Raw genomic sequence first — 23,884 nt, forward strand, 5'->3', positions numbered from 1 at the left:
AAGACCAACCATAAGGTACCCGAGCAGCATGCCTGTTTTGGCAACATTGCAACTGTTTATCAGATATATAGATATAGATATAGATAGATAGATAGTTCTGCCAGTTTGTGGAAGTAGTTGCATAATTCATAACTAATTAAAATATAGTGTTGCACAGAGGGAGGTGAAGCTAGAAGTTAGATGCTACACCATCTCTACAATTTTACCCATACAGTCTGTCATACAGCAGATAGACCACAAGGCTTTATATGACACTTATGGTTAAACTAATTACAGGAAAACTCATTTTTTGAAGTTCCTCTGACTTGTGTGCTTCATGATACAGTAAGGTCATTTTCTCCATTTTTTCATTACTGATATTAAGTGCTTTACAGAAAGCAATTCAACTTTTATATGCTGATAAGTCAGCACCGTATTCAGCACAAACTCACCTTTTTTTTATCTGAAGTTAATCAAAAGCTGATGAAACTAAGCTTAAGTTTACATCAAAAAAACTTCCCACACAGCCTGGAATACTCACCAATCCTCCTTCTATGAAGTAAACTCCCGTTCTGTAAACACTATTGGTGTCAAATATATATAGCTAGCAAACCTGAAAACACTGAATCCTCAGTTCTGTGAAGGTCAAGAACTATTTTTGAAAATAATTTTAAAAAGCAAATAAACCTGATCATGGATAATTCATTAGTTGAAAAGGACAAAATATACTGTGTTCATCATAAAACATAAGCATCTCTACTAAGCAAATAATTTACCATTGCCTCAAAATTATTTAAAAAAAAAAAAGTATAGTCAGTCTCCTGCCCCTGCAAAATAAAATAAGACACTAAAATGTTTCTACTCAACAAAACAGAAAATATCAAAAGGCAAACTAAGCCTAACAAGAGACCTATACAGAATTTCTAAAATTTACTATTTAACAGAGAGATCCATTCTACAGACTTATGTAAATACCATTGTTCAAGTCAATGGTACCAATTAAACCATGTTTTCTTACTTATAAACCAACTTCAAAGAAACTTGTAATTTTTTTTTATTCTAAGGTTGTGTAACAGATAAGATCTCTAGAAAACTAATTAAAAGATTGACTCTTAGTAACATATGGTGGGGTGTGAAATTTGTGAAATATGAGGCAAATCAGAGTTTTAAAGGTTAGTTCTGTGCCTACTGAATTATTCATTGTGAATCGTATTCTTGTGAATGTAGTCCCCTCGTAATCCCAAATTCTCCAACAATTGACCATAATATTATTCAAACATTAGTTACCTGCAAGTATTTGCTGAATATTTCATGTTAACAAACTTCAGTCTTTGGTATGCTTGTAAAATCTTCACCTCAGTGCCACACTCCTCTATTATTTCTGGAATGTTTGGCCAATTTATTATATGTTGCCAGTGTTTTGACTTAATGACTAAAACATTTCAAACAAGAATAATAAACCACAAACACCAAACTGCAATTAAAGAAGAGCCAGAACAGGTTTTGGACAAAAAAAAAAACATTCAAGCAAATATTTAAGTTATATTTATAGATATAAAAGCAGAACACTGATAAGTTTGAATTCAATCAATCGCTGTCTCACTTGGGAGAGATTTGATATTTTTCTGTCTGTTCACTTCTTTATCCCTGACCTGTTAATGAGCTTAGTGCTATATTTTCAAAGTTGCTGATATACCTAAAGATGAAAACAAGGTCAGGAAAGCATTTACACATGCATAACACATGATTTAAAAAATGGTTTTGAAAAGCCCATGCTTTAAAAAACATCCCTGGACACCTAAAAAACATGATCTTTTTGTATCTCCTTTAACTTATTGCTTTACATCTTTCCGAATTAATAACAGCAAAAATGAACTAGGAGCACTTACTGGAAGAATTTGGTGGACCTGTAAGAATACAAGCTTCCAAGTTTGGCTTAATATGTGGCCCACAAGAGTAAGAGATCAAGATGGGGAAAAAAGATATGTAAATTCTTCAAAAATATTAAAGTGAAACAAATTATATTTGTCAACTATTTTGACTTTATAGGCAGTAGTGTCTAGTTTCAGTTCAGTAAAGCTGCATTTTCTGAAGAAAACTAAGACTTGACTGAAGACACTGCTTAAGCTGATCCAGCACAGGAAAAAAATGGAATTAAACATTTTTGAAAACCTCCTTACTACCTTCTGACAGACACTACATCAAATAAAGCACAGTCCCACTATATATGCTGTGGCCACTGTGGCAACTGGAGAACAGAGGTATTTCATTAGAAGGATGGAAAAGGAACATTCAGAACTGAATTCCAAGAACATCTGTAAACCAAACAGTACTGCTCACCCTGCACTCAAGAAGTATATTGATGAGGTGGGCTACAAATAGTTAAGAGAAGTAAGGTCCAAGAAACTCCAAGTTAGAAGCAGCTAAAGCATTGCTTGAAAGATAAATACAGTACTGGTTTAATACAACTTCTGTTGACACTGACTTTCCAAAAGAAATCAGGCACATATTAGATTACTGTTCAGAGAATCCATGTAATTTTGAATGAAAATTTATTGAAAACCAATAAGACATGAACATGGGCACTTATGACCATCAAAAATTCCCACGTAACAGAGCAAGAGATTTGCTAGAGGAACACAAGACTGACGCAGTGCTGTGAAAGAATTGTGATTTTTTTCTTAAACAAAGAAAGTGGGATTTAGCAGCAAGAAATAATTTATTACTAGTAACTTTTGAAGGTAAGGAAAGAAAATTTGCATAATGGAAAAATAAAATCTGTCTACATGGTGAGTCAAAGAATAGAAATGAAAATGAACTGTCAAACAAGTGAACTAAAGAACATTGGGAATGGAGAAGGATGAAGATGAAAATAAACGTGGGGGGTCTGGGAGGCTCCACTGAATGAAAAAGACAGCTTCTGGGAAGAAAAAAAACTCTTCAGTGTGATGAAGAATCATAACAATGACCAAATGTTATGCCAGAAAAATCACATGCTACACACTCAGAGCATTGACTGGAGTAATGAGTGTAAATCTGAATAGGAGTCCAAGAAATTACAACAAATAAGTCACTCCTCCTCTTTCCAGGAGGACTGAATGCCCTATTTCACTGCTGTTGAATGTCATCCTGCTTGCAAACAAAAGTGGGTGGTTTTCCTTCTGTTTAGAATCAAACGCCACTGCAGCTACCAAGGTTATACAAATCACAAACAGGTATGAATGCTAAGTGGATGGATATGGATTGATACAAGTTGACAGCATGACTTATATTCTGAATCCATGTCACATTGTTTCCTTGAATAGTGTTTAATGACAAGATCTTCTAAATATGGAGAAAAATTCTGAAGAAATAACATCATTTTTTCCTCACTGCCATCACAGGACCCTGTAAAGATGGAGATAAAAGGGACTGTAATGAAAAACACATACAAAACTGTTGTGAATAAATACAGACATCATTAAACACAATGCATTTTCCTTACTTTCTTCATGTTTACAAGGTCCTGTGATAAATGGCAGTGAAGAAAGGGCATCATTAAATACAGATAGAAAAAAACATTGGGAAGCATAGTTATGCTTGCTGTATGGGTGTTACTATTAACCACTGTAGCTTCCCATCTGGTATAACCATCACATGCCAATCGCTTCACTCCTGAGCATGAATGTACATAATCATATTTCCAAAGCTGTGTGATGTCATTTACATCTAACAATTATTTCTTATAGGCTACTAGACAGATGTCATTTCTTGTTCTTAGGACATTCATAATCAGTTGACTTCACTTGTCGGACAGTGAATTGTCCTTTCCTACTTGTGCTTTGAAACCATGCCTGTTTTAATAAATCTCACACTCCTGATTCCTGCTCTTACTGTAATCTACTTTAGTCAACAACCTGTACACATCAATGTTTATTCCTAACATTTGCATAAGGTTATAATCCTTTTAACTTTTAGCTTAGTTTATTGTGCTCATCACACCTATCCATCTTCTACTGGTCATTGTTATTCTCCAATTTGATATTTTTTTCTAGACTGATTGAATAATAAAAATATTTACTTGTAAAAAAATATAATGGATTTACGAATAAGGAAAGAATTGCAATGACAGCTGTCACAGGGAATATTTGTAAAATACCATCCCCCAATCTGCAGTACTAATTGGTTAAAAACTTTGGTCCTATTCTAAATATTCTCGAAGCTCTTCATAATGTCACGACTACACTGACTACAGAGTTCTTCGTATTTACAGACTGTTGTTCAACAGAAGTGTCATCACTTTTACATGGCAATTTACTTGGGGCGAAGGGGAGGGAGGGGAATTAGCCTAGACCTGCTTGGGTTGTTCACCTTCTTTATGGCATCAGAAGGAAGGCTGGATGAACTACCCCTTGACTGGGTACTTAATTTTCTATGGTTTAAGTGGGAAAAATTCATTCTAAAACCTGCACGTATAAGCAAGCAGTAATTTCCATTTGTGGCCAAAATAATTGCTTTGTTTCAACATGTTATTAAAGTTTCTTATTAAATTCCCTAAAATAATTATTTTTATAGGCATTCAGTTTTATCCCAAGTGACCCTCATTAAATTCAATAACAGATTTACTACTGATTCAGATGGGAGCAAAGTTAGACCTACATAGTATGGATACTATTTTCTCTGCCTACTACTACTTCCCACTTCTTTCTATAATGTATTTTATTGTTTTCTTTTTCAGATAAGAACTATATATGGTTTTAATTCCTACTGAAATTATATACAGTACTAACCCATGAAATTCAGTAAATTTTGCAAATATGACTACAGAATTAGTATGGCATTATATACAAGCAAGTAATCCATTAAGACAAAGTCCCTAGAGCTCATAGTTCCTAACTTTTTATTTTTTAATCTACTGACTTCAATAGAGTGACACTAGCATACAACATGCATGAGGTCACTGGCATTAAAGCTTTCTACCCATCAGAACAACAAACTAATTTGATTAGTAGCACCTTTTTTCTTTACAAATTTAATCAGTTAAGCTAATTAACATGATATCAAAGATGTTTAAGTTGATATCAAAGATATCAAATAAGTCTCCTGACAGTGATTAAGTCTTGGAAACAGCTCCACCACTGATTAATTAATATTAACATTATAGGATCTTTTAAAGACTATTAGTTATTTGCAACAAAAACTTTTTTTTGTCTGTTTAAATATAGCGAAGTTAGTTGTTAACGGGAATAAACATATAAACACTCCTGCTCCCACTTCACTCTGCCACTACATGGATGGCTGTCCAGAAGTAACTCTCTAACCAGGTGGAATGATTCTGCTCCCATCCTATACTTTGTTCTCCAACTAATACATATGGAGATACAAAAATCAGGTGTTAATATTGTCCACCCAAGAAAAGATATCAAAACAGACATAGAAAACAAAACCAAATAAACATTTTCATAGTCTTCAAGAAAGTCTTGAAAAACACTCCAAAAGCTTTTTTGAAGTCTTTCCTCTTTTTGTAGGAAATTGGAGAATTGTTTCCAAAAGAAGATCTACAAACATAATGTCTCACAACAGACAAACTGTATCCCAGTCCAGTTCTGCGATTAATCAGTATCAGAACTATAGTTTAAAAAAAAAAATAAAAGAGAGAGAAAAGGAAGAAGTAGGAAGAGAAGCTAAAATATTCACAAATAATAATGATGCAACAACTATTTTATGAAGTTTCTTACTCAATCCAGATAGTTGTCATACAACTTTAATCTTGAACCAGAAGATTCATGTTCCATCTCATACATAAGTTAAAGAAAACAAACCAAATAAAACATTATGAACCTAATTCCTTGCATTTACTCCTCTCCCAGTACTGTTGTATATGCAACCGTATAAAAGCAATCATGTACCTCACAAAAAATGACTTCACGACAACTTCTATTTTACATTCACATACCAGCAGCTGAACTAATTCTTAACGATTCTCTGTTTCTTAATTTCTTGCTTAATTTCTTGCACCTCTATCCCATCTAATCACAGATGCGTCACCCTTAAATCCTACATAATTTTGAGCCTCTTTCTTATCACATGACAAATATGTGCCACAAAGTATTTTCATCAGGTTTCTGATTGTTGTATTTAAATTTACCATATTTTCTCTTGTACTTTATGAAATGTAATAACTGGAAATACTCAAATGACTTTTCAACTTCCAGTAAAAATTACACTGTCATTTCATCTTAGTTTACATCTCCAAACTAATCACTGATCTTGCAGTACATGTAAGCTTTCACAGATTATACAGTATGTCTTTTGGGACAAAATATAACACCTACATCAGTGTTGAAGGTGATGAGATACCTCTGACTTATAATAGCCCTGTACTTTAAGGGTTAATTTGTAGGCTTTTATTAATGAAACATATCTCTGTGACTAACCACCAAAAGGCAATGAGCAGGTACATTCAGTGAATTGCATAAAGTAATGCCAGCACATTTTTTCTCAGTAGTTATAGATAATTGAATTAAGCTTTTAAATTAGTAATTCATCAAGCACACAATTCCAAAATACACAGAAAGACAGGTAATATGAATATATTTAACGTGAACATTATAGCTGAATTTTTTCAAATGCATTCAAGCCATTTTCCTATCACAAGATTTCCTATTTTTGCAGTGCATAGTAATTGCAAACAAGCTATGACTGCAGACTTTTTCTAGCAACGAAGAAAAAATTTGTTCAAAAATGAACAAAGGCTTTGCATTTTGATAATTAGCATTCCATTTTGCACATGAAATTGCACATCATTAGGTCTAACTCTAATGTTCTCACTGATGGAAATCATGGGAAATGCCAATGCAGCCAGAAGAATTGCACTAATTTAAAGATAATGCCAATAAAAAGAATAAGACTTAACATCTGTTACACTCACCCATTTGTGTATGCTCAAAAGCCTACTTTTTTTGTACTGTGACTGTCCCTGAAGTCCCCTCCTATAGCTTTCAATCCTACAAGCAGAGAAACCTCTTTAGTTAAAAACCTTGATGGTAAACTAATAAATAATAAAATCTAATAGAATAATACAGTCTAAGACTCCTGAAGCAAAACTGCTGAGCCCTCAAAACTTCCGTTTTTCATCTGCACTAAAGGCTTTCATTTTCTTCCCCTTTGTGCCTCTCTAAAAAAAAGTCAGTAAAAAGAGCAGTAACTCTTTACTGATTTTCAGGTACATTCAGTGGTCCTGGAAGCACTCCTTGGCACTGATTTCAGGACTCCCCAAGGAGGCTTCATCAGGTTCTCCTGACATGGCATACAGCAGTGGCAAAAATGTTGTATGACAACTACTGCAGCGTTGAGACTGCAGAATTTTGCTTGCTTGCTCCCAGCTTTCACATATACAGCTGTATTTAGGCAACCCCATTCATTATTGTCATTGTACATGTCTTTCACCCTGACCCCAAACTATTTCTAAATAGGAGCATTCCCAACAAAGCAGCAAGTCTTGCAAAAGTTACAGTGCCTTTCCTGAAGCAAAGTTTTTATCTTGGTCAGGAAGGATTCTGCCCCTACTGCTCTGACTACACAAGATTGTTCCAGGACCTAATTCCTCTGATTGTTACGCAGCATTCGTCCAATTTCCTACATAAGCATATTGATGATTACGTTATGTATGACCTTTTGTTCTTCTGCAAGAAAACCCAGATGTTGTTAGGACTGGTATCCCCTCCCCTGCTGCAAAAGTATTATTAAGTTAGTGAGAGAGGGGATTTTGTTTCCTGTTTGCTAAGCAGGTTTCAGTTAAGTACTGGGAATTCTCTCAGGATCTGTAGGATTCCCATGTTTATTGCTTACCACGTTTGCAGTTCAGAGAAGTCTCCATATTTGGCCATCACAAAGCAATACGTTTTGTCTGTGACGATCCTGGGAATGACACTACAATTGCTGTTTCTAAGCCAGTCTAATGTTTTTCTCCATTACATCTACTTCACAAAGAATCATATCTGTTCCTAAATTATTCTCTGTAGCTTTTTGGATTCATGTAAGATATACTAATAAATTTCTGCTACATCAAAAAAATCAAACTGCATTGAGTTAATTGGGGTTTATCTAATTTTGCTAGTCATCCATATCAGCCCTTTGCACCAGAACACTGGTAGACACTTCAATGACAGAAATCAGTTCATTAAAGAAAAACAGCACATTTCATACTAACAAACACCAAACTGGATTTTTTCCATAGCCTTTTTTTGCTTTATTAATCACCACACTGAGTATCTCGTGAGTATCTTCAGTGGACAACAGCATTTATAAAATGGGAACAATTAAGAATCAGGATAAAACACAGAGAAAAACATGAGAAATTGAAATAATTTTGTATTTTCTATTTGAAAAGAAAGCCTAGAGCAACAACATATCACAATATATCTAGTCTTTTTATCTGAGCAAAGCTCTCATTTAAATCAACATGACTTTTCAGCACAGCACGTGTACACCTAGCATTTTCAAGCAGCCTTATAAATTAAAATAGTTGCTTCATACTGGAGGCTAAGCTTGAAAATTTTACCTTAATGCATAACAGGAACATTAGCATGCTACATGTGCCTCACCTGGTTCAAAACCAGTATACAGTCCACTGGCACTTGGGGACTTCGGAATGATACTTTCTCTTATCCCACGAAAAAGAAGGGAATAAGACTCTTCCAGACCTTTGTAAATGCTTTCTGATGAAGCCCACTTCTGTACATGGAGACCCAAAATGTAGGCTCTGCATCCTTTCCAACTAACCTAGAATTTGGCAATCACATTCTGTACCTCTAACTTCTAGTAACACCAAAATGCTGAGGGGGAAAAAAAAATAATAATAATCTGAATGCCTTTCCTTCTCTTTTTCTGACATTAAGACTAATCTAAATCCTCATATTCCACTGGACATTACTCTGTGCCTTCTCAAAATAATTTTAATCTGCCAGAATATCCTTTTTAGGTTTCTTTGACAATTCAAAATTTATGTTTTAACACACTGCTATTTTCAAAAATCCCAAACCAGAGTACCATCCAAGCCTCTATGAAGAAAATTAACTCTATCCCAGCCAAACCCATGACACAAACATAGACCAAGGATCCTTGCCTTACCCTGGGGCCTAAATTAAGCATCTTTGCTGCAAAACAGCTGGTCAGAAGGGACAGCACTGTCTCAGATCTTTCTTCCTTCAGCACAGGTCACAACAGGCTGCACTGCAAGAGGATGTAGACTGCTGCTACAGGCAAAGCTGCCAAAACATTATGTTTGAGAAATAAATGCCTCAGGCAAAAGTAACTAGGTTCTCATTAGCTTATGCTATCCTGCTGGTAAATATGTAAGAAAAGATCCAAAAATTTATTTTTAAATGAGGAAGATGCAGAGAGTTGTCATGGCCAAGTGAGCTGAATAAAGCCCAAAGATCTGGATCAAAGTGGTACAGTAATGGAGTGACATACTCAGGCCCTGCATTTTACATTTGACAACAAATTCTGCACCTTTACCCACAATAAATATTTCATTATCTTGATTACCTCAAACATCTCATTTTTGTTAGCCAAACGTTTTGATCTTTCCTTACACCAAGACCATGTAGCAATAACAGAAGACTTGCCTGTGAAACGTGTTTTCCAACATTTATTTTTAGATTTCAAGAATTAGAACTTCCTTGCCACCAACTTTATTGACAACAGGGAAAACAATTTATTAAATAGTTTAATTAAATAGTTTAAAGGAATTGTGCACTCAAGACGATAGAGAGTGGCAACCTTATCCTCCTGATGTTACAAGTAAAAAAGTGAAACAATTGCATCAGTGTCTTCATTTGAGAAAGAAAAAGATGAACTGACTGTATTCGTATGCAAATAGAACAGGATGTAACTGCCTACGTGCAAGTCCTCTCCATTCCTATTTTCTGAAGCCATGCTATCACTATAGTATTAGCTTGCCAACCAAGAATTTGGTTGAATTAAAGTTTTGTTACTTTTTTTTCCAGTGATCGGTCCAATAAAGAAATTGGATTGGTAATAAAATCATCAGCAATTGTGACCTCCTTTTCAGCTCTCCCCAATGCCATTACAACCAACAGAATTTCTGAGGTAGCCTTTAATCAGCATTCCTGAAGCAAGCGGAATCTCTTCATTAGGAAGAAAGGAATGAATAAAGTTCAAAAAAAAAAACTTTATTTTTTTAAATGTCAGGAATCATTTGCCTTCTAGAACTTTTACATTCTGAGAAAGACTGTAGAGGCCGAAAGTACCACAATCCAAACACTCAGGAACTCTAAACAAACCAGTAAGTCCCAGAATTTTTCAGCATTCTGTCCTGAAAGATGAGAAACTTCAGGGTTGAAAACCAGTCAACACTAAGAAGAGCAATGCAGACAAAGCTAATCAAGTAACACAATTAAAATGCAGCTTAAGTCATTTCTTTCATCTTCCTAATGTTTTGTACACAAAAGGGGTTGTAAAATAGTTTAAGATGCAGTAATTTGCTGACTGATGTCTCAGATTGCAAATGTTACATACAAATTCATAGGGAATATCCACATATAGAATAGTGTCACATGTACTAAACATGTCTCACAGCTCATCTGAGCAAAGCAATTCCTTAGATGAGTTACCAATGTTTCTGAAATATAAACAAATTTGCTTGTTCACTCTGTTATTCTTTGTTCCTGTGTCTGATCCTGGGTTTATTCACAGAAATACTGAGCCTAAATCTTTCACAGATGGTAGCTCAAAAGATCCAAGGATCACACAGAAAACGTGTTCTGTGTATCTGTTTTAAGCCTCTCTCTATTTATTCACCTCCATTTTAATAGCTTGCTGCTGAAAAATGAAACAGAAGCAATAATGTGCTAGTTAGGTGACTAGTCACACACCATGAAAATTCAAAATGAGCAGCTCCCAAAGAGGTTAATCACAGAAATATATTGGCTGAGCTGACTGGCAAGTTCTCATAAATTCCAAATAGATCCCCAGAAATCGATAGCCATTTTCAAACAAACAAATATTTAAATTAGATCGATGTTAAAACTTTTCTGGGGAGATCAACTATTTGTAACAGTAAGAATACAAAACAATATGTGCAAAGTCCATACAAAAATCTGACCTCACTCAGCTTCTGAGTCCTTAACCATGCTCTTTCACTCCTCTATTTTAATTAAATGAAAAGTTTACTGTAGCAGCCAAAGCACATTCCTAGCTCCACTAGAAATAAGAAAAAATATATGTAAGAGGAAAAAAATCTGTAAACCTTGACTCAGACTTGTTGGGAGAAATTCTCTGCATCAGAAAAAATGCAGGGAAGAAACACCTTTTCCAAGTGTTATCTTAAAAGCCTTCCTTTTTTGAATTGGACATATAATCTCAGGTTTCTACTCTTAGCATCTTCAGAAATAGTATATATATTCAATGGTTATTATAAAAACTGTGCACATAGTTCACAAGGTACAAGAGTAAAATTTTATAGATACGGCCCAATTGTCTCACCCATAGTATCTTTCTGTTGTTCTACAGAGCCACAGCAATCAATCCTCCTCCTGGTCTAGGCAGAATTTTGGCACAGACACTCTTGGCAGTGCCAAGAAAAGAAGTAGGACTGTGGCCTGTTGCTTGCCAGTACAGCAAAGTATTTTCCTGTAGATAGCCACAGTCTTCTGACAGGGATGTGCTACTATAGGTAGTGTGTAAGTAGCGAGCAAGTACAACCCTGGATCCACTTTCCCAGAGCTGCCAGCATTACGAACACAGCAGCATATCACTGTAGACTTGCAATGCTCTTGAAAGCTCAATGCTCGTGAATAAGAACGGGCCGACCACTCAGCTGAAGGCATGGTATATCCAAGAACCCAAAGTGACTGCTTTCTTTGCTGTATTGTGGGGACTCACTGCTAAAACTTTCTCCTCTCCTACACAAGGCACAGAAAGTAATGGCTTTCCATCTCTGTCCCCCCCACATGCACATTTTCAGGGACTGCGGTATGACCCACTCCCTGGTTTGCAGGTAGATGAGTAATGTCACAGGGAGACACGAGAAACTTCAGTCTGAGTAAATCCCCCAGTTTTTTATTTGCACATTGCTGACTCTGTCCAGCTATATTATCACCAAAAAAAGATCATCTTAGCTTTTTTGTCTATGTAGTAAAAAATAATGAATCCAGTAGGGCCAATTTACGCTCAGTTTGGCGGTAGTGTTAAAAGTGTGCTGCCTTTGGTGATGTCATCCGTCCTGCTGCAAGCTTTTCTTCCTTAAACTACTGCTGCTTTCCACTTTCATCTTCTCATGCATCTTTGTTGCAGAATCTTTTCTCTTTAGGTGCAATAAATTACTTGCGTGCTTTACTAGCAACATCCATAAATTTCACATAGAGAAATGCACTTCAAAAAATCAAACAGAAGCAAACTCAAGCTGTCCCTTATTTTCTCCTGTGCCAAGAATCAAACTGTCATTGCCACATGACAGAAAGAAAGGAGTTGTTCTGTTCCAATTTATTTGTCATTGTTTTAGCGGTAGGAGGACATTACAGCACGTTTGAAGAGTGAGTCCCACTGCCTTTCTTGAATATGGGATCTTGCATCTCTTTCAAGCCATGCCTTTAGGAACTTGTCCGATCACACACAAAAAGGGTGGAGGACCTCAATCTGACTCTGCCCCATCCCCTGAGATAGATGACCCATGCACAAGAGGCATGCCCACATGATCCACCACCGCCATGCGTTCCTCCTACACAACCCTATGCTAGACGTTCTTTGCTTCCCAATTCTTTTTCCAAACTGCTCACACTTGAACAGTTCCATAGCAATCTGTTTTTACAGAAGTCACAGGCACATGCAGTTTTCAGTAGAAACTAAAATATGAACACAGACCTTCAAGAAACTTTATCCCCAGATTCCATATTCTGAGTGCCACAGACAGCATTTATTGTCTCCAAGTAATTCTGTTTGATTATAAGGAGTGTATTCAGCTATCCAGCTTTCTGAGAAGCAAATCTTCCAACTGACAAATAAACTGGTGAAAAGCCTGATAACTCATTTTCTTCCACTGTATTTGCAGGTGACTACTACAGGAAAAGCACAAACACCCACAAATCACCATTCCTAAAAACAGACATTAAGGTGCTCAGGACCTTTATCCTGACATTGTTACAAAGAAGAAATAATCAAGAGATCTAAGCCTAGAAGAAAAAATACGGTCTAGAAAAAAAAATCTCTTGCTATTATTTTGATCTTCTCATGCCACAGGGAGAGAAGAAACAACTAGGACCTGCACTAAATCACAGGAGAAAAGCAGAGAAGATATACGCTGCAGGAACTAAACAGCTGGTCTACAAATGATTAAGGAAGCTTCAGGCTTTGACTATGAAATTTATTATCTTGCCTCTTCTTGAGGATAAGCATGCATGCCCAGTGACCTCACTTTTTTAAATCTATTTCTAGTATTTTTTTCTTTTCACCTCAGAGCCTCTCTCGATGCCATACTTGATTCTCCCCCCTCCTTCTCCAAAGAAATTTCATATAGTTTAATTCTGGTTTCTTTTCAAATTCTCAAGCATTCTCCCACATAATTGATTTTTGGCAATTATTCCCACTAGGGACCCAGTAATGCAGTCAATACTCAACGTGTTATTACTTATGCATTTCTTGCTTTAGGCTTTACCTTTGAGAGAAAGAAAAAAAATCTGACTTCTTAGTAAATGGATCGGATGACACATTAAAAGCAAGAAGTGGAGACTGATGGTGTGTGCTGCTGCTTTATGTTGTCCAGTGTTATTGCTCATTAACACTCCCATGGGACTCCAGTACCTTGAAGCTCTGGATGCATTAAGTGCTAGTCCAAAAAAATTCTCACTTCTGTGCCTTCTAGTCTCAATTATCTGTAGAACATAACGTAATTTTACATCCTTATTCCTTCTCTCTCTCCAATAAGTAAGGAGTTTAAGTATCATTCCTTAAGAGGAGTTTATTGCTTGGTAGTGTTAAAGCAACCTGCCCCATACAGTGATATTACTCCTTCTCTGCATTTGCCTGTCCTAATAGCATACAGCAGAACCTTTTAAGCAGGATTTAGTTTTTCCCAGTAGATTGTGGCCTGCCTCATACAGTAAGATACCTTATTCTTTTGCTTCCCATACTGTCACAGTGGTTGAACACATGTGCATTATATTTTTATATCTAACAGCTTTCCAATGGCTATTTTACTATCTACCACTATTTTACTGCAACTACTATTTTTCAGGCAGGATAGACATTACTTACTAGGATACTATTCTCACCCTTGTAAAGTTACTGCTCATATATTGTGTACCAACCTTGCAGGGTTAGCATTAAGCATCACCAGGACTGTTCCAGCTCAGGCTGATGACATGTGAAGCCCATGAGAATAAATCAGCTATTTTATTTCTTTTACAGTTCCTTATTATTCAGTACTTCTATTTTTTTAAACTCTATTTAATCAGCTTGTGTGGTAGAGAGCAGACTTTCAGAGAAATAGGTTACTTAAAAAAGTAAATATGGATGAAAAATGGAAAGCTCCATATTAAATTCTATTATAAGAAATAGAAAAGCTGCTCATTTCCTTCATGCACATAGTCCATCTGACCACTTATCCCAGAGGTTTATGTGCATGGACTCTCCGGTCTGCAGTCACTTCCACCTGATATCAGTACAGCTTTTTATGAAATAGAACTGATTGCTGTCTGAGACAATATAGAACTTGTAAAGAACATCATAGCCTTTTTTAATTGAAATGTTGAATAAAGGATGTGACTTCCTTGTTAATACACTGCAAATTAATACAGTAGAGAATTTAATTATATCTAGTTTTCATACCCATTGAAGATTTTTTCAAACAATTTGCACATACAAGCATAGCAGTCTTCTTTTTGTCATCTGTGGTTTAACATCAGAATGTGTGACTTCAAAATCACTGCCAAATACATCTGGCTTCTACAGAACTTTCAATCAAATCAAATTTACATTATAAAGCAGCCTTTGTACAAGCATTCTAGGGCACTGAACGAAGTCACTTTAAAAATAAATGCAATTGAATATTAATAAGCCAAACAAGTTTTATTTTTCAGTTAGAAGTGCGCAGTTCTTCTACAGTTCTCATACAAATGGGAATTGAACTTCACAACCAAAGATCACACTAAACAAAAAGATGTAGACCCAGGACACAGGCCAAATAAATAGCAAAACAGAGGAGGTATCCTGGTTTAAAAAAAAAAAAAAAATTGAATTTGGCTGCAGCTCAGGCAGAATGGAGACAGGCTCTGAGCATACAATGAATCCATGTCAACCTGGCTGATCGCCACTATGACTGAAAACTTTAAGCTAACATTTTCAGGGAGGTGCCTAACTTAGAATCTAAATTTAAGGCACCCAGGAATTTTGGCTACAGGCTCATATTAACTATTAGCCTGTTTGAGTTATCACTAAACACCATGCTACTATATAATTAGCATACTTCAATAGAAACCCAAGATGGAAAAATAGATTTTCTGATTCTTAGGACTCTGGTAAAGTCTGGAACAGTATTTCTGGAACTATTATTTTGGTTCTGTAACCATAGGTGAGGAGATGCATCTGCTTTGTACAAACACAAATGATTTTGCTCATCCCTGAGCCCAATAAATTCCAATGCATGAAGATCTTAACTCTTCATAGCTTAAAAAATATTGTATATATTTACACACGTGCATATACAGACAGAAGTATTTAGAAAGACTCAGAAATATTAAGAACTATCATTAGTCATCCCTAGGAATGTCAGCTGTTAAAGTTTACTGGACAAGTCACGAACAAAAAGCTTCATTATTCAAATAAAAGACTAGAGAGACATGTAACCAATGTTATTTCTGACTTACTTTTGCAAGCAGAATAATCATTTCTAGAGTTAAAGTCTGTAACTACAGTCCACCAAAATATTTAAGCAGTTACTTCACACTATGGATTTAGCAACGTCAGCTTCAAAGGTGCTGCTCATAGGCTCAATGCAAGGCAGGTTTTGAAGGATATAATTTTATACTATTAGATATATTTCTATTTATTACCATAACTAACAGATTGTGAGAATAGGTTAACTGTTTAAGACCATGTAGTGAATTCAATCACACATAGCATTTATAACCCTGCTCTACTTACAAATTCCAGAGACAGCTTACAATTTGAATGACTATTTTTCCTCTGTGCAGATTTTCTCATTATTTTTATTATAGCATCTGAGCAATGTTATCAAACATCACATCGCTAATGAGTCAAAATCTCAGCATTGTTAGAGACTGCAAACAGAACTTGCTATTCCAAAAAACATACACTAAAAACTGAGTCCAGAAACCAGCAGCAAAAAAAAAAGTTGTTTTTTTTGGTTTTTTTTTTTTTTTTTTTTTATGTTTTCATGGTTTTTTTTGCTAACTTATACCTGCAAGTCTGCTGCTAAAGCAATGCTAAGGAAGCTGAAAGAATCCCCAGTGTTGCTGAACAGAACTTTTAAGGAAGATTTGCTTCTCACCTTGCAGCACAGAGCATAAGTTCCCACTCATTGGGTCTTACAGCAAAATAAACTGTTTTCATGCAATGTGCCCCAAGGAACTTCAATGGAGAAAATCAGAAGATACACACCACTCATGCTGGTTTGGTTTTTCCCCCCCCCCCCCATTCTTATTTCTCCCTATTTTTCCCCTCATGATTGAGAACATATGCTAACTTTACAGGATTACTGCAGGTAAGAATGTACAGAAAATACATCCCTCTGGTGACCATCAGACAGCTGTACAGTCGCTGGGGACCAGGAAATCAACACAGTGGGGAACACAAGAATTCAGTAAAATATCCTGGCTGTGCTCCCCACAGCCATTTTCTCTCAGTTAAATGCTAACTGAAAATACTTAAAACAACATGTGATGGCAGGCAATATCTGTTTATTCATGTGGACAAGCACAATTCAGAGCAATTATGATGCCATATAATTTAGCGTATGCATTTTTAACTACAAGTATTTTTCCCTATACTGATTTAATTCAAACAGCTTATACCACAGAGATACAGCAAACCCATTATATAGGGTAACACCTGAAAAGATAAATGCACTCAAGGATTTCTACTGGAAGCTGCAAACAAAACAAAAAACAAACTTCCTAGGGAAGCAAAGCCTGATGTGTTTCACACTGACAAAGAAATCTGCACGGCATTGCCATCTGGGGGTACAACCTACCCCACAGTCCTCAGGGACAAAGAGGGGAATGGCTAGTTAGGCTAAAAAGCCCAGAGAAAAAATATAGAGGAAAGAGAGAAAAAAGTCTGTATAGAAAGAAAATAGATGCTTTTACTGAAGAAAATGGTTAAGCAATATGAGCACTCCCTCATTCACATAATCATCGATCTCCATCTGGGAAGAAGAGACAGGAAAAAGGGTTCTGAAGACTTTGAGAAGCACCTGACATGAATCACACTGTTTTCCTATAATGACAATATTTTCTCATCCAACAAAGAATATTTCAAACTTGCAGTCCCTTAGAAGCATGTCCACCTAATGAACTGCACTGGGAGCTCTGTTCACATCAGCACTCCACTGCACCACCATTGTCTACAAAGAAACCAGGTTTTCCTTGCATGGTTGCTCTTGCTCATGCCAATACCTAAGGTCTTCTTGCAGGAGACCTCTTTTCAAGACAATCTTCTCTATTGGTTTCCTCCATTCTCTTGACTTCTGTCTTTGTCTCCTTCATTTTGCACATACAGATTCTGTTACCTTTATCTTGCTATCTTTACCTTGCTGCTAGCTTTATCCTGATGTCAGCCAGAAGCTGGCTTCAGTATAAACTGGATTAGACCTTGTAATTTAACTTTACTCTAAATAGAGAAATTAATCAGAAAAATAAAACTAAGGAAAGACCTCTCCTTCACCAGTACGTTTATAGGGTTTGAACTTTCCCAAATAATTTTAAGTATGCCTAATCTGTCATTTTAATTCAAGATATGGCATGCAAGTACATTGGTTTATAACAATCCAAAATGCCCTCATCCAAATGGAGCTAGAACAGAGGCCTGTTCTCATTAACTATCACAGGCCTTGGATTAGGCTTAGGGATTCCCTTATGGAATACAAACCCACTGAGAACTACATGAAATATGGAAAGAAGCTATGTATTACCTCCCTTCTACTGAACTGAATGGCTTTATTTCTGTACTTGAAAAACTCTTTTATACAAGATTTTGTTCCCTGCAATTTGAATAAAAGCAAAATGCATGGATTTTGCTACTTGTTATTATTTGCATGCATAACATGTTAGTAGAATTTTGTTCTCAAATTAACACTGATAATGACCTAAACAACTTTTACCAGTACTACAAGTATCCTATGACCTGGTTCATGGACTCTTGAAGAAGTGTGGCATCAACAGAAGTGACTGACAGCATACGATATCACAGGCCAATTACCACATCTCAGGTAAGAAGCATTAGGAAAAAACAAAGAAGCTTTTACTAAAGCAGTCTATAAAAAAAATGTTCAACTCTAGGATGTTAATTGGGTTAATAAGGGTTGTACATGAGTTGCAACACAAGCATGAGGTTGTTTTCTTTTCACAAATCTGAAGTAACACGCGTCTTTTCTACCTGTTTTTAATTAACAATTTAAGACTTGAGACCTAGAAATCACCACAAGCAACCTCACCAAGACTGTATGCATTTCCTTGTAGATAAAGTGCACTCATGACAGCTGACATCAGGAAAATTCATTACTACAACGAAAGAAAAGCAGCTGAGAAACAAGAACAATATTTTTACAACAAGAATCATTTGGGATCAACAGTGAACAGTAAAAAAAAAAATCAAGGTATTCCATGGTGTATAACTAACCAGTAGAAATGACAGACAGCAACATCTGTGCTACGTGATGCTGGTACTGGAGTCAATGGAGAGAGATTTACAGCCCCACATGTACTAAGCAGTGATTTGCATCAATTTGTACACACATTACTGATTTCCTAGGTTTTTGTGAACATGCAATGTAGTTAAAACCTTTATTTCCAGCTAGTAGTTGAATTAAAATTGTCATTCAGTTAGGACTCATTTAAAGTTACAAAACTATTGCAAGCAAAAACAATTTTCACAATTTTTCCAAGCTAGTTAGCTGATTGCTTTTGGCACCGATCAAATGTTTTCTGCAGCCTGTGCCATTCTGATCAGTTAAATGGTAAGAAAGTCTCATTCACATAACGCTGCTCTGCTGAAGCAAAGGAGTTTTTTGTTGGTGGTACATTTTTCTGTTTTTAATACTGTCACAGAAATTACTCAGAAAGATATCTACTACAGGTGGAATTCCAGGATTGGATCACAAGTTTAGGGATCTCTAACAATATTAGAGAAGAAGCTGGAAGTCTTTGATCTGTATCTAATACTTCCCTCTTCACTTAACTCTGAAAATTGTGGGCTGCCTACTAATCGCAGCTAAATTGATGACAGAAATAGAGCATACGCAAACCTACCTAGACTCATAATCCGTCTCTGCATCATTCTTTTCCAAAAGAAAAAACCTCTGCTGCAACCAAATCTCTGAAGATCAAGTATGATCTCCATATTCTTAGAGAGTTTAGTCACATTAAGGGACAGTTTGTCAGCTTCAATCTGTGTTAAAACCTGGGCTCAGCAAGACTTCCTGCTTTTCTTCTCAGTACAGAGATGTTTAGGAGTTCAGTTTTTAAGAAAGGCCTGACTTAATCCACAGAGTTGATTAAAACCTTCTGTGTACATAAACAAGTTTCATTAATAGGACATGCTTATCAGCTATGAAGCAAAGTGACAAGGCTAGGATACAAGGAACTATTAAGCTACATTTCATAGCATTTTCCATTACCACTTCTGTATTCTCAACCATCTCCAATGTTCATGCAATTTTCAGTAGCTTTCACACAAAGATCAATACTTCATTCACTGAAGCTTGGTTCTATCCACTAAGACAAAGATTTATTGAATAAATGCTAGATGTTTTATAATACAGAAAGCCAAAGTTTCAGCCTTGCTTCATTATGCCCATTTTTAAAAATATTTAACACCAAGTGGTACTAGCTCAAACCAACCTTCTCAGCAGCAAGAGATTTACTTATTGGAATTCAGTGTAACTTTCTCTGCTGTGGCACACGAAGACTCCCACAGATACTCTCCCTCTCGCAAAGGCTAAACGCTGTACGCTGCCTCTGATCCCTTTTGACATACAGCACAACCTACCATGCAATTCCAAATTCTTCTGCATCTTTCAAGCCACCATGCCAGTAAAAAACCACCTTGGTGTTTTGAAAGGCAGTCAGCATGGGTTCACATTTCATTTTCGTTGCACTACAGCTTCACTGACTACACTAATAGTGAAGAGGCATATCTGCTACTCAAGTAAGAGAAACTATTTTTAATTATATAGTCGCTATTTGAGGGCTTTGAACAGAGAAGACAAGCCTGTTTTCACTAGGCTCTTTCTCAAACATTATATTCTCTCCTTCAGCATGCATTTATGTCTCAACTATATTCAAGTCAGAGACATTTATCCACACAGCTTCGGCTATTCTGGACTACTGTCTTTGGAGGTGTGACCTCAGCCATTGGAGACCTACTCAATATCACACAACTCAGGGTTCCCAGCACCTGAAGGGACCCAAGTGAATTCACAATGCAGATCTTTCGGAAATCTGACAGATTAGCTCCTCTTCCGGTCTATTGCTACACTGTATTAGAAATCATGATAAAATACAAGTAGTTGTTTTAACAAAAGGCAAAGAATTAAATTACAGTGTGTAATATACCATATTTCCTAAAGTAGGGAGAAAATCTGAAAGATTTTCAGTGCTGATTATTTTATTTTCCCTTTTCTGTCCAAAGTGCCCATCTGATTTTGCATAGTGACAAGTGATGGAAAAAATCATGTAGAAATCAGTCAGAGTGGGTCATTTCTCCAAGTGTAGGAAATACCATTGCAAGAACTGAATTGTAACTCATACCAAAGAATTGTTTCTTCATTAGAAGTTAAAAAAGGTGGAGATAAGGACACTTGTGTCATGGCAACACGTTAAGGGAGAAAGTAGACACCATTACTCATCACATTTTCCCCTAACGCGCTAACAGGACCGGACATAAGAATATAGACAAATTCCTCTTTCTCTTAATAGCATTAGCTCATATAAATGGAATTTAAAGAGATACTTCAGAATCTGAGTGCCTTTCTTACTGGGATCATAACAAACCAGAATCTCCCAATTGAACACACCTGTTCAGGAGAAATCTCTGAAGTCATTCATAAAATTAAATATCATATCTCAGCACTGACTGTACATTCTTTTGGCTCCCATTAAAAAAAAAAGCTAAGAAAACCTATTGATAGTGATAGTGAAAAACATGGTGCAGAATCTAATAGCCTCCTAGAAATAAAACGGCCTGATGGACACATCACGGACATACGAAAATCTTTCAAATCACCAGCACAAGTCTGATGGATAGAAGAGAAAATATGACAAGCTGCCTTTGGACTTTATGAACCCACTTGGGATTTACAGAACACATACTGAGTACCCAAGACACTGATCTTACTGCAAGCATAACTGCCATCTAATTAGTGAAATATTTTGCGTGAGAGAGAACAAGCTCCGTATATGTCCAGTTCCCTAGCATCCCAAATGACACAAGCATATTATTGAGGGCAATACCCAAATGCAGCCTACTGTAGCTTTTCCTGCTCAGCCAATACATATCACAGATTGCAAATGTAAATAGAAGTCTGAAGAACCTAACCCTAGCTATTTTGCAAATGAATATTTCAGTCAACTCAGACAAAACTAACAATTTTGAAATCTCTATTTTTGGTACATATATATATATATATGTATATATGAAGCATCTTGTCAGCTAATAGTGATATAGGAGTTTTCTCTCTAAGTGTGAAAGCAGAGCATATTTCATGTGCAGCCCAGTGGCCATATGATTTATGGGGCCTTTTAAGAGCACCTTCTCCAATCCACTTCTGTTTAGAATGAGTCTTCAGATTTTGTATTTTAGAGAAAAGAAAAAAGCCCAGCTATCTCCAAGCCTGCAGAAGCCCCTCTCACACTCAGCTCACGAGCCAGTTTCTGTTCCACATTCTGTTCTCTAACAGCTGGCTTACAGAGGAGTGTTACCTTTCCAATTAACTTTCTGCCAAATAATTCAATTTTAAAGGGAGAATTTTATATGAGAGCTGTTTGGAGGAAATATTAGTCATACAGCACCACTACAGATTTATTTCCGTATGTATTTCCACAAAGATGATAAAGCCTTCTTGAAGCTTTGAATTTGATTCCATTGTAGAATTAAACTATTTAAGATAGCGCTGCATAATTCAAAAGTAAAAGTGAATGTGCTGAAGAAAGAAAATTTTATAATAGGGGCTTAATGTTTGAGAAGTCAGCATTATCTGGATCTTTCTAATCATAATTTCAGTTGTTAAAGCACCAGGGACTCCATCAGTATAGACACTATATTCTGATTCAATTACATTATGCATTTAAAAAGTGGTGGTTTACAGCATCCATTAGACTTGTTATTACCCTTGTGCCATACTCAATTGACCGAAGGAAAAAAGCTCTCTCCTAAGGGAGGTGAAAATGAAGTAGTGTATTCAGTGTAATGCATTAATAGGTACTCCCCAAGAGAAGTTTCAGTTCATTTCTTCCAGAGATGAGTATTCCTACAAAATGCATCAAAATAAACACCATGCCTCATTACCCCTTTGTATTGTTCAGACCCCATATATAAATGCATAACATTGATTAATGGAAATAAATTACAACATCCAGTGACTCACAATAAGTGACTCCAAAAGCTTAGCAGGACTAACAACAAGAAAAAAAAAAAAGGAAAAAGAAAACACCTTGAATAAAGCAGATTTACCAGGAATCTAATCCAAGCCTCATCCATAATATCCAGCCTGCCATTTTTCTGTTAATCTTGAGCCTCAGCCATAAAATATTGCCATTCTTAGCATCACAACTGACGGTAATAGCCATGAGAAGATGTTTAACTCAGCTCAGACTGACGAGATGCTATTTGCTGTTATTACTGAATGCAAGATCCCAGATTCATAGCTCACCAATTTAGCCGTCAACTTAACTCTGATCTACAATACAGCACTTCTGTTTTAAAACGGCCAAAAAAACAAATCTGTTCCCAAATTCCATACAAGACTTTTAAGCATCTGCAATCACTTCTACCAGCAGCTGCTGCACTGAAGCCCATTCTACTAAGCATTCAGAGCACTGCTGATCTCCAAATTAGATTTGAAAATACTTTTAGAGTAATTCAACCACAAGGTTGTTGCTTTGATGTTTGTTTGTGCTACATAGGTCACTCGTGTTAGGATAACTACAGTATCAATTTAACAATAGGTCACTTTATTTACCAAATAAATGCATTGTTCTGCTTTTCAAACTTAACTCAGTTGATGAGAATGAGCGGGAAACTTTTCCCAATCTTGTAACAATTTGAGATGTAACATACTTCTCAAAGCTGAAATAAAAAGGTTGTGGTGTTTTGTTGTTGTTTGGTTAGTTGTTTTTTATTAGGTTACTAGCAAAATAAAGAATATGTTTTAAGACTTGACTGAAACATTCAGTTTGGTCATTTCGAACAACTTCATTTTGATTTTCCCCTTCATTAACAAGATCTCCAAACTGCATTACATTTGAGAACAATGTTTTACTTTAACACTTTAAAAGTGGGGAATAATTCTTATCCAAATAGCTTTTTTTTGGTGCAGTTTTCTGTTTGGATAATGAGATTTCCAGAGGGAAAAAAAAAATCATTATTCTATACATGTACAATAAATTTATTTACAATCCATGACAATGTCTTATTGCTCTTGTGACAGCTGTGGATAAAACCTCAGCTC

The 23,884-nt window shown here is 36.1% G+C and overlaps 1 protein-coding gene across 2 annotated transcripts in view; it reads right to left on the minus strand.

Annotated features, from left to right (window-relative positions):
* Window positions 1-1,366: 1,366 nt before the first annotated feature.
* The window catches only part of LOC308199067 (uncharacterized protein), a 78,268-nt gene continuing 55,750 nt past the window's right edge, over window positions 1,367-23,884 (minus strand). Inside the window, exons 5-7 of one of the 2 annotated variants that reach the window (XM_080602544.1) lie at window positions 7,810-7,878; window positions 6,890-6,965; window positions 1,367-3,366 (exon numbers count right to left, since the gene is read on the minus strand). In XM_080602544.1, coding sequence (XP_080458670.1) covers window positions 3,337-3,366; window positions 6,890-6,965; window positions 7,810-7,878 — 175 coding nt within the window. In that variant the 3' untranslated portion in view covers window positions 1,367-3,336. The remainder of the gene's footprint in view (window positions 3,367-6,889; window positions 6,966-7,809; window positions 7,879-23,884) is intronic. The other variant, XM_080602543.1, reaches the window with a different exon arrangement.

Source organism: Anser brachyrhynchus (assembly GCF_964034855.1).
Source record: "Anser brachyrhynchus genome assembly, chromosome: 8".
In the NCBI taxonomy this organism is placed as follows: Eukaryota; Metazoa; Chordata; class Aves; order Anseriformes; family Anatidae; genus Anser; species Anser brachyrhynchus.